The sequence below is a fragment of the Notamacropus eugenii genome, chromosome 2, assembly GCF_028372415.1.
Source record: "Notamacropus eugenii isolate mMacEug1 chromosome 2, mMacEug1.pri_v2, whole genome shotgun sequence".
Classification (NCBI taxonomy): Eukaryota; Metazoa; Chordata; class Mammalia; order Diprotodontia; family Macropodidae; genus Notamacropus; species Notamacropus eugenii.
This window is the reverse complement of record NC_092873.1, coordinates 19,966,194-19,981,431: the sequence shown is the minus strand read 5'-3', so window position 1 is coordinate 19,981,431 and position 15,238 is coordinate 19,966,194. Positions and strand designations below refer to the sequence as shown.

At 59.3% G+C, this 15,238-nt stretch overlaps 1 protein-coding gene across 4 annotated transcripts; it reads left to right on the top strand.

The window, feature by feature from the left end:
- The first annotated feature begins 512 nt into the window (after positions 1 to 512).
- PITPNM1 (phosphatidylinositol transfer protein membrane associated 1) lies at positions 513 to 14,798 on the top strand. 4 transcript variants are annotated; one of them, XM_072639316.1, is made up of 25 exons: positions 513 to 784; positions 1,108 to 1,301; positions 2,545 to 2,687; positions 2,937 to 3,151; positions 3,324 to 3,445; positions 3,968 to 4,192; positions 4,427 to 4,753; positions 5,043 to 5,138; positions 5,746 to 5,853; positions 6,151 to 6,221; positions 6,686 to 6,918; positions 7,119 to 7,308; positions 8,636 to 8,743; positions 9,018 to 9,181; positions 9,763 to 9,941; positions 10,230 to 10,400; positions 11,382 to 11,546; positions 11,665 to 11,813; positions 12,258 to 12,368; positions 12,461 to 12,577; positions 12,795 to 12,943; positions 13,048 to 13,197; positions 13,431 to 13,614; positions 13,780 to 13,908; positions 14,279 to 14,798. In XM_072639316.1, exons 3-25 carry the CDS (start codon positions 2,610 to 2,612, stop codon positions 14,537 to 14,539), a joined length of 3,702 nt encoding a protein of 1,233 aa, XP_072495417.1. In that variant the 5' UTR covers positions 513 to 784; positions 1,108 to 1,301; positions 2,545 to 2,609; the 3' UTR covers positions 14,540 to 14,798. The 4 variants fall into 4 exon arrangements, with proteins under 4 accessions (XP_072495417.1, XP_072495416.1, XP_072495418.1 ...); XM_072639315.1 differs by having other exon boundaries at positions 513 to 1,301; XM_072639317.1 differs by lacking the exons at positions 513 to 784; positions 1,108 to 1,301 and having other exon boundaries at positions 2,431 to 2,687; positions 11,382 to 11,513.
- The last annotated feature ends 440 nt before the right edge of the window (positions 14,799 to 15,238 follow it).

Genomic DNA, 15,238 nt, shown 5'->3' with positions numbered 1-15,238 from the left:
CGACTCCATTCTCAGAGGCTGTTTCCTTGTCTGTCAAATGAGGGGGTGGGCTAGATGGTTCAGATCTCAATGTGCTCCTATGGTCCTTGGGCTCAAAAAAGGTCTTCAAGTGGCAGGTACCTGCTTCAGGCCCCCTCAACATGGCCCCCTAAGGCTGCCTGGCCTAGGAGGCAGAGTCCTGGCCCTACTTCCCTATCTGGGAGAGATGCCACTCTGCTCCTGGCCTGCCCCAGGGCAAGGTCCCAGGGTGGAACTGGGTAGGGCCCTCTGCAAGTTTAAAGTCCCTTTGCCCAGCACAGACCCCCTTGGAAGATAGAAGCACTAAGAATCATGGGCCTCTAGAACATTTGGGGGACAGTCCTTCCATAGCCCCCCACATCCTGTCCACAAGATGGGTCTGGCAGCTTAGCATTGCTGCAGAGAGAGATGCAACCCAGGCCGTTGACCCTCCCCAGGAAGCCTGGTTCGTGCTAGTTCCGTGTCTGGGTGATTGACAGTTGGGCTGTCTAGCCACTCTGGCAGGGAGCCTGAAGTCCCCAGCTCTGAAGCAGGTTTGGGCACTTCCCCTTCTGTGCTGGGCAGGGGCGGGGTCAGAGGCTTGACTGGTGCCTTTCCTTCCCTGAACCCTGGCAGAGAAATAGGGCTTTTGGCCCAGTCACTAGGGCATGTTAGACCCAGGGAGAGGCTTGGGTGTGAATAGAAAGATAAGGGGAGGGGAGGGCCAGAGGTGCACATGTGGGCCTAGATGGGGAATGGACGTGAGCTAAGGATGTGGAGCATTGAGGTATTGTTCGTTCTGAGAGGCAAATGCCCATTAGAAAAGGGAAGGGACCTTGGGTCATTCGGGCCAACAGGGCCCCTCTTATAAAAGAATTGGCAGAGGGGAGGTAGCTTGGCTGCGGTCCCACAGCTACTCTGGTCAGGAGGCAGAAATGTGAAGGGCCACGGCACAGGGGAGAACAGGCTTGTCCTGGGGAGCTTCAGGGGCCAGGCCCAAGACAGCCCAGATGGGCTGGGCTCTACTTCCCCTTCTAAGAGGTTTATAAACTGTCTGGGCTCCTTCCGGAAAGAGGGTGGCCAGTTAGACATGGGCCCTCCCACTGCCAGGACCGACCTTGAGGGCAGATCCCCCAACCTGGATCCCTGTGGCTGAGTGGGGAAGGGGCAGTTCCATGATGTGGCACCTGGGGAGGGGACCAGAAGAGGAGTAAGTGCTGGAGATGTTCCCTGGGGCCTGAGCAGCAAAGTGCTGCTGAGATGGAGCCCTGCTGGTCCCAAAGAAATTCAGGGAGGACTAGGAGGTAGGATTCAAGACGGGCCCTGAGTCTGGGCAGCTCTGTTGGGGGCAGGGAGAATGGGGGAGAGGGGTTCTCACGGTGACTGCTTCCGAGAATGCTTATCTATCTGCCAGTGGCCTCACCCAGTAACTGCACAGTGAAAGGTCTGGGGCAGAAGGGGCCTCCTGGGGAGCAGAGCAGGATAGGGGGATGGAGGCAGAGGAGGTAGGGCATAAAGGGAGCCTGAAGGAGGCAGGGCACTGGAGGGGAGTAGAGGGAGAGTGAGGATACCCTTCTCCCCTGCCCTCCCTGGAGAGGGGGGATAAAGGGTGGAAAGAATGGAGGTTAAGGATAAGATGCAGGGGTAGCTGGAGGAGAGGAGAGGAGTGGCTGTGCCCAGGAAGGTTGGTGAGCCAAGACAAGGATTTGGGGGAAAGGGGAAGAGGAGGGGGATAAGGAGAACGGAGGAGGGATGTTGGGGACAAAGTAAGGGGATCAAGGGGGGAGAGAGGAGGGATGGAGAAAGGGGAAAGGAGGCAGAGGAAGGTTGGGGAAATGGAGAGAGGGAGCAGGATGTTGGGGACTGGGCAGAGAAATGAGAGAAGGGATTTGAGACGTGAAGATAGATGTGGAGGTGGGGGGGAGGCTGGGGGTTGGAGACGGGGGAGGGGCATGTTTGGGGAGAAGGAAGAGGGGAGGGATGTCAGGACCTAGGAGAGGAAAGGAGGCGTGATGGGGGGGAAGTGGGGGCAATGGGGGAGGGGCGGTGGAAAAGGGATGTCGAGCGGGGGGAGGGGGCCGAGCTGTAGAAGCCTGAGAGGCTGGGGGAGGGGGCCAGCATCAGCCGCTGCCTGGCTGGGCTGGCTCGTCTCCCCCAGGGGTGGACGCGTCAGCACTCGGTTGCCGCGGCAACGGGGGGAGGGGGGCCCACGGCGGTGGCGTTTGAAAGGAGGTCAGAGGGAGCTCGGTTGGAGCCCCAGCCCGGGAGCGAGCGAGGCCGGAGGCAGCAGCAGCTCCTGTCCAGGCCGGCCGCCGCCGCGGCTCTCCCCACCTCTCTCCTCCTCTGCCCCATCCCTCCTCCCTTCTCCCCTCTCCTCCTCCATGCGGGGGGCGGGCGCGGGGCCAGGGCCGGGCCGGGCGATGGGGTTGGGGGGCTGCGGGGCAGCGCACGGCGGCCGGGGCCAGGGCCGGGCTCCTCCCCGAGCCGGGGGACCGGACTCTCTGAACTCGCCCCAGCCCTGACGGGCGCGCCCCGATCCCGAGCCAGGAGGGAAGACGAGGCGAGGCAGGCGGGCACCCTCCCTGCTGGCCGGGCAGCGGGCAGCGGGCACCATGCTGATCAAAGAGTACCACATCCTGCTGCCCATGAGCCTGGAAGAGTACCAGGTGGCCCAGCTGTACATGATCCAGGTGGGGAGGCCTGGGGGGGAGGGGCGAACAGAAGGTGGGGCTGGAATCCTGGAGGGAGGGAAGGGCAAGGGGAGACCCTGGAGAGAGGAGAAAGGGGCCGGGGATTGCAGCGCAGCCCGGAGATGGGGGAGGGGGCTTGCAGGCGGGGCTGGCTGGCGGCGGGGGCAGGCTTCGGAGGCCGGGCTGTGGGGACCGAGGGGGCGCCTGCCCAGCTCACCGGCCCCTCACCTGACCTCCGGGCCTTTGCAGAAGAAGAGCCGAGAAGAGTCTAGCGGCGAGGGCAGCGGGGTGGAAATCTTGGCCAACAGGCCCTACGAGGATGGGCCGGGGGGCAGCGGGCAGTACACCCACAAGGTCTACCACGTGGGCTCCCATATCCCGGGGTGGTTCCGGGCCCTGCTGCCCAAGGCCGCCCTGCAGGTGGAGGAGGAGTCCTGGAACGCTTATCCTTACACCAGGACTCGGTGAGGCGCGGGGATGGATGGCCAACCGGGAGGGCACCCTGTGGGACTCGGGGAAGCCGGGCTTCAGGGGGTGGATGGGAGCTGGATGAGGCTCCCTCAGGGAGCACGGGGGACACTGGGCTGCAGGGCATGACAGCCCTGACTCTGAGCCTGGCCCCTGGTCCTCCCACAGCTACACCTGCCCCTTTGTGGAGAAATTCTCCATTGAAATAGAAACCTACTACCGGCCTGACGGGGGTCAGCAGCCCAACGTCTTCAATCTGAGTGGGACAGAGAGGAGGCAGCGCATCCTGGGTATGAGCTGGGGGGTGGCCTTCCTGGAAGGCCTCTCCTGAGGCGGAGAGCCAACTTGGAGACCTTGGGCCAGCCCTTCACTTTCTGGGTCTTTGGCCTGGCCCAGTGGAGGCTGAAAGCCCCGGGATGGAGTCCCACCTCCACCCATCCTGGCTCAGTCACTTCATTCCCAGGAGTCTAGACCTCTCTCTACACTTACCAAGATCAGTCAGGGAGGAAGTTTCCACACCAGGAATCCCCATACAGACCCAAACCCAAATAACATAAGGAGCCTCACCCTGCAGTCTTTATGGTCTGGGAGAATGAATGGGTGACAGGCCATGAGAAGGAGAAGTGGGTTTCCTGGGGTAGGCGGTATGATGCAGGGGATTCCAATTCTCTGCTCTGCTCTTTATCAGTCCTTAACCTCCCTAGACCTCAGTTTCCTCATCTGTAAAATAGTGATTGGATTAAGTGCTTCTCAAGCTTTTCTGGTATCCTGGCTGGGTGTCCCAGGAGGGCTTTTCCTTGCCTTGCCCCTAGACACCATTGATATTGTCCGGGATGCAGTGGCCCCCGGTGAGTACAAAGCTGAGGAGGACCCCAGGTTGTACCGCTCTGCCAAGACGGGCCGGGGGCCCCTCGGGGACGACTGGGCACGGCTGGCTGCTCAATCAGGCCCCCTGATGTGTGCCTACAAGCTCTGCAAGGTGGAATTCCGCTACTGGGGCATGCAGGCCAAGATTGAACAGTTCATCCACGATGTTGGTGAGGGATGACAAGAGAAAGGACCTCAGCCCTTGCCAGTGGACCCTGCCTCCCTGCACAGGCCAAGCCCCTGAGCCTTGTCCGTCTCCCCCCCCCTGCCCCCACATTGGAGACCACTCCGCCCAGGTCAAACCCCTGGGCCCTGTCCACCTCCCCACCTGCTCCTGCCTGTGGAGTCCCCTTCAGTGGGGTTCCCTACCTGCCCCAGCTCAGGCCCAGGCTCTTCCCTTTCAGGTCTACGGAGGGTGATGCTTCGAGCCCACCGCCAGGCCTGGTGCTGGCAGGATGAATGGACTGAGCTCAGCATGGCTGACATCCGGGCTCTGGAGGAGGAAACAGCTCGCATGCTGGCCAGAAAGATGGCCAAATGCACCACACCTGAAGGGGAAGGGACTGAGTCCACTTCTAAGCCAGGGTCTGAGGGCCAGACAGAGGCAAGCCAAGCAGGAAGTCCCGAAGGACCCGAGGGCCCTGCAGCAGCTGATGCTTCCCCAGACACTGACAGCTTCTCCAAACAATGGTCTTCGTCCCCGAGGTCCTCCTACTCCTCTCAGCATGGAGGTGAGGTGGGGAGGGGGAGAGAGAGCATGGGGGATGGGGCTCAGGCAGGGGAACCTCAGTGATTCAGAGAGCCAGGCAAGCGAGCAAAGGCATGGCTTGGGAGGAGCTGACCAGAGTCACTAGCCCCTTCTCCTTTGGGCCTCAGTTTTCTCATTTATACAATATCTCCAGATAGCTCTACAGTGTCTTCCAGTTTGAACCACAGGATTCTTTGATAGGATCTGGCTAGGGTGGGGGCTGTGGCTGTGAGCTTGGGCCCTCCAGTGAGTGACAAAAAGGGGCTTTGCAGGGGGCGTGTCTCCACAGAGCTTGTCTGAGTGGCGGATGCAAAATATCGCCCGGGACTCAGAAAACAGCTCAGAGGATGAGTTCTTTGATGCACATGGTATGTTTCTTCCTCCTCCCTCCCTTCCTTCCCTTCCATCCTTCTTTCTTCTCACCCCTTCCCTCCTTTCCTTCAAGCATTTATGAAGAGCTCTACCATGTGCCAAGCAGGCCAGAGGCCAGGAGACAATAACATAGACAGCCCCTGCCCTTAGCAGCCGCCATTCTCCAGGGTGGATGTTCTGTTAAATCAGTGAGCAGAAGGTCTGGGGAACATCTCCACACAGACCAGTAAAGGGCACAAAATAATGTCAGACGCCCAAGGCATGAGGCAGGGGCTCAAAGCCATGAGGTTAGGGCCTATGTGAAGGACTCTGTGCCTGACCCTGGGCCACATACATACTAAAAGGTGAGATCAGACCTTGGTGCCTGCCTCCCTGCAGCTTCCAGTTAGGAGTAAAGAACACACAAACACACATGACTCTCCTGCACAATCCTCAGAGGTCCATTGGGCACCATGGAGGGCTCCCAGAGGTGGTAGCATTGGGAATTGGAGGCTGGCTTCTGGCAGGAACCCCTCCTTGCCCCTTTGTTCCTCATCTCTCTGTCCCCATTTGGGCCCCCGCCTCACTGCTCCTGGCCCCTGGCCCCGGTCTCCTCTTCCGTAGAAGGCTTCTCAGACAGTGAGGACGTCTTCCCCAAGGAGATGACCAAGTGGAACTCCAATGACTTCATTGACGCATTTGCCTGTCCCTCTGCTGCCGTGGGGGCTTCTGGTGAGCACCTGGAGGCTTTCCTTAGCCTGGGCTGAGGTATCTGGGCTGCCTTCAGGCACTAACACTGACCTTGAACCTTGGAGAGAGCCTTGCGTAGCTGAGCCCAGCAGCCCAAAGGTCTGAGGAGTCTGTGCGGGCCCTGGCCTGCCCACCCAGACTGGGTGACAAGTCACATCTCTCCTTCCTTCCCTGACTCAGCCCCACATGGCCAGGCTCCCTCCTTTGTCGGAAAGGAAGAGGTGGGGGGTAGGAGGGGTAACATCCGCTGCCTGTGCCCTCACCAGCCACCTCTTCCAGACCCTGCAGACCCTGGGGCTGAGGTCACCAAGGGCGAAGGAGACGTTGCAGGAGCATCCAGGGACCCTGAGGTGAGTCACCCCTCCAGTGAAACCCCATCCCCTATTGCCTCTCTGGGTTTATGGCCCATTTCTGACCACAGAGGTGTGTGTCACACTGAACTGTAACAAGGGCAATGTAATCAGGGCTTTAGCCCAGGGTCTGGATTTGGAGGGGCAGATGGCACCGATGAGAAACCACAGAGATTAGCACCTGATTAAAGGCTGACTGGGGACGGAGCCTGTGAGGTCATTGGTCTAGGGAGTTCCTGGATGAGCGACCTCCCTGCCAGCACAGGTTGGCACTGAGACCCTGAGTGCCAGGTGGCTTGCCTGGGGTCAGAGAGGTGGCCCTGGGAATCTCTGCTTCCCACACTACATGGGGGGGAGGGTAGGCCACCCACTAACCCCCTGACATGTTCTCCTTCCCTCCCCGCCATGCCCTCGGCCCCCTCAGGCAAGGACTGATGTCTGCTGATGCTTCTGCCCTACTCCAGGGTCTGGGGGCCGAGGCCTGCGCTGTGCATGCCCTGTTCCTCATCTTGCACAGCGGGAACATTCTGGACTCTGGCCCAGGAGATGTGGACTCCAAGCAGGCTGACGTGCAGACCCTGAGTGCAGCCTTCGATGCTATCACCCGTGTGCACTTCCCTGAGGCCCTGGGCCATGTGGCGCTGCGCCTGGTGCCCTGCCCGCCCATCTGCGCTGCAGCTTATGCCCTCGTCTCCAAGTATCCCCCTGGACAGGCTGATGGGGAGGCATGGGAGGGATGATGGGAGATGAGCTGGGGCAGGGCAGGGGGAGGGGGGTGCGGTATCTCCAGTGAGGAAGGTACCAATAGGGGGGTGGGGGGTGGGAGGGGTTGGAGGGTTCATTATCTCCTGGATGGGCCAGGTGAGCAGACCAAGCCTGGCTGTCCCCTCCCCACAGCCTCAGTCCCTACAGCCACGATGGGGATAGCCTTTCTCGCTCCCAGGACCACATCCCACTGGCCGCCTTGCCCCTGCTGGCCACCTCCTCCTCCCGCTACCAAGGGGCCGTGACCACCGTCATCACCCGCACCAACCAGGCCTACTCTGCCTTCCTGCGCTCTCCTGAGGGCACTGGCTTCTGTGGGCAGGTCAGGGGGATGGGGAGGGGCGCCAGGAGGGCTCCCAGGAAAGCAGGAGGAACATGGGGCCAGGAGACACAGAACAGAGATGGGGGAGGGAAGGGGAAGGGCAACATTACTCTGTGGCAGCCTGGCTGGGTGACCTTGGGCAAATCTAGTTCCCTGTCCCAGAGGGGGACCCAAGGCTTAGCAGGATAGCTGAGCTGGAGGACGGTCTGTATCCCCCCCACCCCAAATCCCAGCAGGTTGAAACAATGCGCTGGAAGAAAGAATGGGGAATTTAGGAAAAGTAAATATGCTGGGACAACCTTCACAAATCTAATGCAGGGAAGGCGGGGGGGGGGGGGGGGGGGGGGGTGGAGACTAGTGAATCTGTAAGAGATGAGGGGATTTCAGGGACTGTGTACTCAGCATGAGTCAGCAGGGAGGGGAGCTAACACCATCTTAGCCCAGATTTCAAAGGCCTGGCTGTTGTATGCCCTATCCAGACCCATCAGGAGTCTTGGGGCCACGTTCTGAGAAGGCCGTGAATGGGCTGGGGTCTATGGAAAGTACAGCCTGGGGATCAAAGGCCCCAAGTGTGACCCCAGCTGGAGCTGCTGAAGAACAGGGAAATGTTGCAAAGACCAAATTGGGGGTTGGGGGGGCAGGCAAGGTGCACAGCAGGAAGCCAGTTGAGGTTGAATGTCATGAAGAGCTGTCCCAGAGGGGAAGGGGCCATCCCTGGAGCTAGTGAGCACCCTCTTCCTGGAGCACCCCCTGCTGGAGTATGGGAGAGAATTCCTGTTCTTGCACATGAGAAATACTTGGACACCAACTATTCCATCCCCCTGACCTGTCCATACTGTCACCCAGAGTTCACTTCGAGTGAGTCCCAGAGGGCAGGACTCCCCAGCCTAAAGCCACCTTGGTTGTCCACCCCCTGGCCGAGTCCCCTTGGCCTGAACATTCACCAGCCCAGAATGGAACTTAATACCCCAGCTGTGGCCTGACCAGGGTCCAGGCCCCCAGCATAGACATCTCCTTAGGCAAGAGCACTCTGCTATCCTCCAGGTGGCTCGTGATCCCTCCATCTCTTGGCCACCACATCCTGTCTTCTTTCTCCTTCACACCCTTTAATGCTCAGATGAGCCTCTTTGGAACCTGATTATTTTAACCCCAAGAACAGTGCATCCTCCCCCGCCCTTGCCTTGCCCTCAGTCCCCTTACACCCTTTAAGAAAGGCACCTTTGGGGCAGACAGCATTCCTGGGGAGGACCAGTGGCTGCAGCAGCACTGGGGCTGGGGCTGGTCCATTCCAGGACCACCAGCTCAGGCACTGTCTGCCCCTTCTCAGGTAGTGCTGATTGGAGATGGTGTTGGTGGCATCCTGGGCTTTGATGCGCTCTGTTATAGTACCAACGCCAGCGCAGGGAGCCTGGGCAGCAGCCGCCGGGGCAGCATGGTCAGTGCTTGGGCCCTGCCTTGACTCTCTCCTTTCCTAATCCCTTCTCCTTTCCATCCTTGCCCCTTCCTCTCCTCCATCTTTTGGTTTAGCACCCACCCCTTCCTGCTTCCTTTCCCTCCTTCCTCCCTCCCTCTCTCTCCTCCTTCTGCCCTATCCCATTCTAAATGGGGTGATGATGCTCATGGGGCACAGGAGCAAGACATGGACACTCTGCCTCCTGTGTGGCCCCTCTGCCACCCCACCCAACCAGGGGACGTCTCCTTCCTTCCAGAACAACGAGTTGCTGTCCCCAGAGCAGGGACCGGGACGTGATCCTCTGGCTGATGGCGTGGAGGCTCTGGGCAGGGCCAGCCCAGAGCCTGGCTCTGTCTCTGCCCAGCGCCTGCCCAGTGATGGTGCGGCCCCAGAGCCTGACTCCCTGTCCTCTCCTGGCAGGTTGGTGTCTCCAAGCTCTCCAAACCCATCAGTGTGTCTCCCCTTGTTCCTTGGAGCCTAAGGGTGTAGACAGATGAGATCTGGGTTAAAATCATAACTCTTCCCTTTCCTAGCTGGATCTCAGACAAGCTCTGTAAGGTCTCTGGGCCTCAGTTTCTTCATCTGTAAAATGAAGGGATTGAATTAGACAGCTCTGGAGATGTCTGTGGCTTAAAAGCCTCAGATGCTATTTTGCTAATTTGTTGAAAGGCATTTATTAAGTGACTGGGGATACAAAAAGCAAACGCTCCCTACTTACGTTCAATTGAGAGAAATGCCATGTAAAGACAAAGAAGTCAGAGGGAGGGGATGCCATTCGATGAAGGAGCTAAGAAATCTAAGACGTTGAGGTGAAGAGGGAGGGCATGCCAAGCATAGAGCCCAGCCTAGGCAAAGACATGGAGAGGAGAGAGTGGCTAGGGGGCCATGCTAGTGGAAAGAGGGGCGCTGTGTGGTTGGCCTGGATAAGTCATGTGCTCTCCTCACCCACCCACATTGTTACCACCTTCCTTTCTCCCCCTACTTGCCTCCTTACTGGCCAGCCTGCAGGCTGGCACATCCCCAGCAGAGCCCCGGCGGGGGAGCACCGTCTCCTGCCCAGCCCCAGAGGCCACGGATGGCCCCACCCGCCTTGACTTCAAGGTGTCTGGCTTCTTCCTCTTTGGCTCACCCCTGGGCCTGGTGCTAGCCCTCCGCAAGACCGTGATGCCCGCCCTGGAGGGTGAGGGGCCAAGCTGGGGCAATGGGGAGGAAGGTGGCTGAGTCGAGCTAGGGGTCAACTGTCTGCCCCATAATACCAGTGCACCTCCTGAAGTCTATGAAACCTCCCCCCTAAGCCTTGTCCACACATCCACACGTGCTGGCTATGGAGACCAACCCCTGAGGCTTCGGTCAGGGCTGAGGTGCTCTCTACTCCCTCCCCACTGTGAAAAGGGACACATGATGTGAATTCCTGCCTGGCCATCCCGGGTACCTAAGGGCTGCCCTGCCTCTTCTCTCCTTGCCCCAGTGGCCCAGATGCGCCCGGCCTGTGAGCAGATATATAACCTCTTTCATGCTGCTGATCCCTGTGCCTCCCGCCTGGAGCCCCTGCTGGCCCCCAAGTTCCAGGCCATCGCCCCCCTCACTGTGCCCCGCTATCAGAAATTCCCCCTGGGAGATGGCACCTCTCTGTTGTTAGGTAAGGTTCAACCAGGTCATAGGGAGGGGAGGAGAGGGCTGTGGCCCCTTGCCAAAGCCTAGGAGGAGGGGAGACCAGGTGACCATATAGCGTGTGACATTCCAGCTGCTTCTAGAGCTCTGGGGGTGCCCTCCTCCCTGAGGATCTGCCTCAGTGCGTGCTGGTGGGTTGGGATGGCCCTGGATGAGAAGAGAAAGCAGTGGGGTAGATAGGGGCAGATGGGAGCATGTGTCAACATTGTCTGGGCATCGGCGCTATGTGTTACACAAAGCTCTCTGTCCCTGTGTGCAATCATTTGGTCAGCAAGCATTTATGAAGCACCTACTGTCTGCTAGGCACTGGGCTGAGTACTGGGGATGCGAGGAAGGGCCAAGGCACTTGCAACCTGACACAGCTAGCCAGTCATCCCAGGCAGGCGGGTGGTGGCAGCCTTCCTGTGCTCCTCTCATCACCTGGGGGACCCCGGGCAAGGTCTTTCCCTCCCTGACTCTCAGGGCTTCCTCTAGCCTATGGGAAGTTGGTTACATTGCGTCACATCCTGGGAAGTGGCTGCCCCCATTTCATGGAGGCAGAAACTGAAACCCACCAAGCTCCCATGACTTGATCAGCCAGTTAAGTGGCAAACTAAGGATTGCAGCTCAGTGCTGCTGACTCTAAGTGCAGAATTCTTTACCATTTAAGTCCATTTTACACACTGGTAAACTGAGGCCCACAGATGGGCAGAGACTTGCCCATGTTGGTTCAATTAGCAGCACTGGGTTTCCTGACTCCCAGCCCACTAGTCTGTACTCCACCATCCTACCCTGCCTCCCCTGAGGGCTGAGATCCTAGGGTGGCTTAGAAGGTGGGGAGAAGTCCTGGGTTCAAGTCCAGACTCAGGGTAGCTGCTACCCGCACAGATGGAATCTCAGGGCCACTGCTGGGAGGTAGACTCCAGAGCTGGAGCTGCAACACATCTATGCCCTTCTGTGCCCTTGCCAGCTGACACCTTACAGACCCACTCAGGCCTCTTCTTGGAGGAGATGGAGATGATGGTGCCGTCCACCCCCACGTCAGCCAGCGGCGGCTTCTGGCGGAGCAACGAGCTAGGGTCTGAGACCCCAGCACCCGCAGGTGCTCCCAGCACAGCTAGTGAGGTGGTCAGAAGTGAGTGTGCCCAGGCAGGAAGTGGAATGGAGGGAGCAGCTGCTGGGAGGAGACATATGGGGCAGGGAGGGTTGGCCCAAGGGCTGGAAAGAGCTTTGACTGGTATGGTGGCCCACAGTCCTGGAGCGCTGGTGGGGGACCAAGCGGATCGACTATTCCCTGTACTGCCCTGAGGCTCTCACGGCCTTCCCTACGGTGACACTGCCCCACCTCTTCCACGCCAGCTACTGGGAGTCTGCCGACGTGGTGGCCTTCATTTTGCGCCAGGTGGGAGGAGAAGGGCACCAGGGGACTGACTGCAGGGCTGCTGGAAGAAGGGCCAAGCTCTAGGGCCACAGGAGAGGGGCTCTCGGGTAGCTGGGAAAACCCAATGGGACATTAACTTGTGACTCTCCCTAGTCCCAACTGCCCCTTTTACACATGGTGACCCCCAAGTCCAGAGGAAGGCCTTCAATCCACAGAACAAATGGCAGATGTGGGAGGGCCCCTAAAACCTACATGGGAACATGAGGGCGGGGAAGGTCCTAAGAAGTAGACCATAGACAAGCAGAGCGACTGGACCTTGGACAGCAGCTGGTCCAGCAGTCTCCCCTGTAGATGGGGAGGCCCAAAGGCAGCTCTTGCCCAGTGTCACTCCCTGCTGGGGTAGGCTCCAGGGCTGGCCTGTGAGAGGGACCTAGGAGCTGAGCTTCCACCCCACCCCATCGCCAGGTCATTGAGAAGGAGAGACCCCACTTGGCTGAATATGAGGAGTCTTCCATCTACAGCCCGGCCTTCCCTCGGGAAAAGTGGCAGAGGAGGAGGACCCAGGTCAAAATTCGGGTACGGCACCCTTCCCCATTCCCCTCTGTTCCCTTCACCCTGGCCACCCCTCCCCCAGTCTTCACTGCAGGCCCTCCCTCCTCTGCCCACAGAATGTGACCTCCAATCACCGGGCCAGTGATGTCATCGTTTGCGAGGGCCGGCCTCAGGTGCTGAGCGGCCGCTTCATGTATGGGCCCCTGGATGTGGTGACGCTGACAGGAGAAAAGGTCAGCACCCAGCAGAGTGGACCCCACACATTCAGGTCACGCTGAGATTCACCCCCCCCCCCCCATCCTTCTGTCTATCCTCCCAGGCAGGGGAGGGGAGTGGGGTTGAGATTCCCCATTCCAACTCCAACTCTGCCTTATGGGCTAGGGGACCCCAACAGAGCACTCCCTGCTCCACCTCAGGCTCAGGTTGTCCACTAGTTCCCCTCCATTCCAGGTAGATGTCTACATCATGACCCAACCCCTCTCTGGCAAGTGGATTCACTTTGGCACTGAGGTGACCAACAGCTCCGGGCGGCTCACCTTCCCCGTGCCTCCAGAGCGCTCCCTAGGCATCGGTGTCTACCCAGTCCGGATGGTGGTTAGGTAAAAGGCCAGAACTGGCCAGGGGAAGGTTGACCCCGGAGAGGGGAGAACAGCACAGTCCCCAAAGGCCTCCCACTCAGGGCCATCTGTCCACACCTATGCAGGGGGGATCACACACATGCCGAATGCTGCCTGACTGTGGTGGCCCGTGGCACCGAGGCTGTAGTGTTCAGCATCGATGGATCCTTCACTGCCAGCGTCTCCATCATGGGCAGCGACCCCAAAGTGAGGGCTGGAGCCGTGGACGTCGTCAGGTTCGAGTGTCCCCCTTCCCTGCCTTTCTCTCCTTCCTACCCCAACCTCAACCCCTGCTCCTTGGCATGGGTCACAGAAACCTGGGTTCACATCCTGCTTCAGACATTTACTCTCGTGGTGACTCCAGGCAAGTCATCCCCTTTCTAGGCCTCTGCTTTGCCATCTGTAAAAGGGGGAGATCACAGCCCTGCCTCACAGGGTCATTGTGAAGATCATTTCACTTCTCCCACAGACACTGGCAAGACTCTGGCTACCTGATTGTGTATGTGACAGGCCGGCCTGACATGCAGAAGCACCGCGTGGTCGCCTGGCTCTCCCAGCACAACTTTCCCCATGGAGTCGTCTCCTTTTGTGACGGTCTCACCCATGACCCCTTGCGGCAGAAGGCCGTGTTCCTGCAGAGCCTGGTGCAGGAGGTGAGGTCCTAGGTTCTAATCCTTCCCAGAGCGCTCACCAGCTGGGGGGCCCAAGCAAACCCCTTCCCTACTCTGGGGCTGAGAGGGGCTGAGCAGCTCAAGGGAAAGCTGGGGGGACAGAGTGTTGGTCACTTACACAGGCCTGTGTCCTCACTTGGACCACAGGTGGAGCTGAACATCGTGGCTGGCTATGGTTCCCCAAAGGATGTAGCCGTGTATGGGGCCCTGGGGCTCCCTCCGGGCCAGACCTATATCGTGGGCCGTGCTGTCCGCAAACTTCAGGCCCAGTGCCAGGTGAGCTGCTGGCAGTGGGGGGACAGTGCCCACCAGGCAGAGGGCAGAGGGCAGAGTGCTGGGGACCTGAGCCCTCCCTTGGAAGCAGTTTTGTGACCCAGGGGCCCGGAGGCAGAAAGACCCAAGTTCAGATCTAACCCTAAATGCGCTCCAATTCTAACCCTAACCTGTCTGCCTTAGTTTCAACTAGAAAATGGGGTAATAGCACCTACTTCCCAGATTTGTTGTGAGGATCAAATGAGAACACCTGTAAGGTTCTGAGCCCAGTGCCAGGAACCCAGAAGGCTTTTAATAAATGTATCCCCCCATGTCAACACCCTCATTGGGTGCGGCTCACTCCAGGCTAAAGCACCTTGTCTCCCCATTACAGTTCCTGTCTGAAGGCTATGTGGCCCACCTGGCCCAGCTGGAGGCAGGCGCCCACCCTCATGCCCCCCAGGCCCCACCAAGGACAGGGCTGGCCAAGAGCAGTTACGTGGCAGCTCCCGTGGACTTTCTCCGAAAACAGAGCCAACTGCTCCGCTCCCGGGGGCCCAGTCAGGCCGATCGGGAGGGGCCAGGGACACCACCTACTGCCCTGGCCCGGGCCAAGGCCCGGAGTGTCAGCCTGAAGCTGGACAGTGAGGAGTGATTGGTCCAAGGGCCCCCTACTCTGGGGGGCCACAGTCAAGAGAATGGTGTATTTATTGACAATCCTCCCAGCCCACCCCTCGCTGCCCCCAACACCCCCCCCCCTTGCTTGTGCCCTTTCTGTGTCCCCTCCATTCCCTGTCAATGTGTTACAAATCCCTTTAATGTGAGGGGACAGGCCCTGGGGAGAGGGCAGAGGCCCCTGAGGCTTCCATGACGTGTGAAACTGTGAACATTAAACCCCAGCCCCTAACGTGGTGTCATGTGCTCTGTGGTGCCTGCACTTGGGGCTCCCCCCGCCCCCGCCAGGGCCTCTCACTGGCCTGTCTCATTGCTTCCTGGCCTTCAGGGAAGCGAAGGAAAAGCCACACAGCTAACGAGCAACTGAGCAGGGATTCAAACCCAAGTACTTTGATCCCACCCCACAGTTCTCCACTGGTTCTCTCGCCACCCCCCTCTGGCCACTGTTCTGCTCAGCTCCCAGTCAGCCAGGCCTCCTTTTGGGAAGTATTGCAGGGGGTGGTGGGACCTAGAAAATAGAGTCAGACTGAGAGCTGGAAACTGAGGCCCAAGGAGGGAAAGGCTCTAGCCCAAGCCCAGCCAGGCAGTGAAAGAGGCAAGGCCATGGCCTCTCCTCTTAGCCTCAAAAGTCTTAACCCCCTGAGAGCAAGCAAGGATACCTGGCACACAGGACAAAGGC

Coding starts and splice junctions, on each gene's coding strand:
- PITPNM1 (XM_072639316.1), top strand. CDS start 2,610: ATGCTGATCAAAGAGTACCACATCCTGCTGCCCATGAGCCTGGAAGAG. Junction 2,688..2,936: donor CCCAGCTGTACATGATCCAG/GTGGGGAGGCCT, acceptor GGGCCTTTGCAG/AAGAAGAGCCGAGAAGAGTC. Junction 12,369..12,460: donor GGACCCAGGTCAAAATTCGG/GTACGGCACCCT, acceptor CTCTGCCCACAG/AATGTGACCTCCAATCACCG.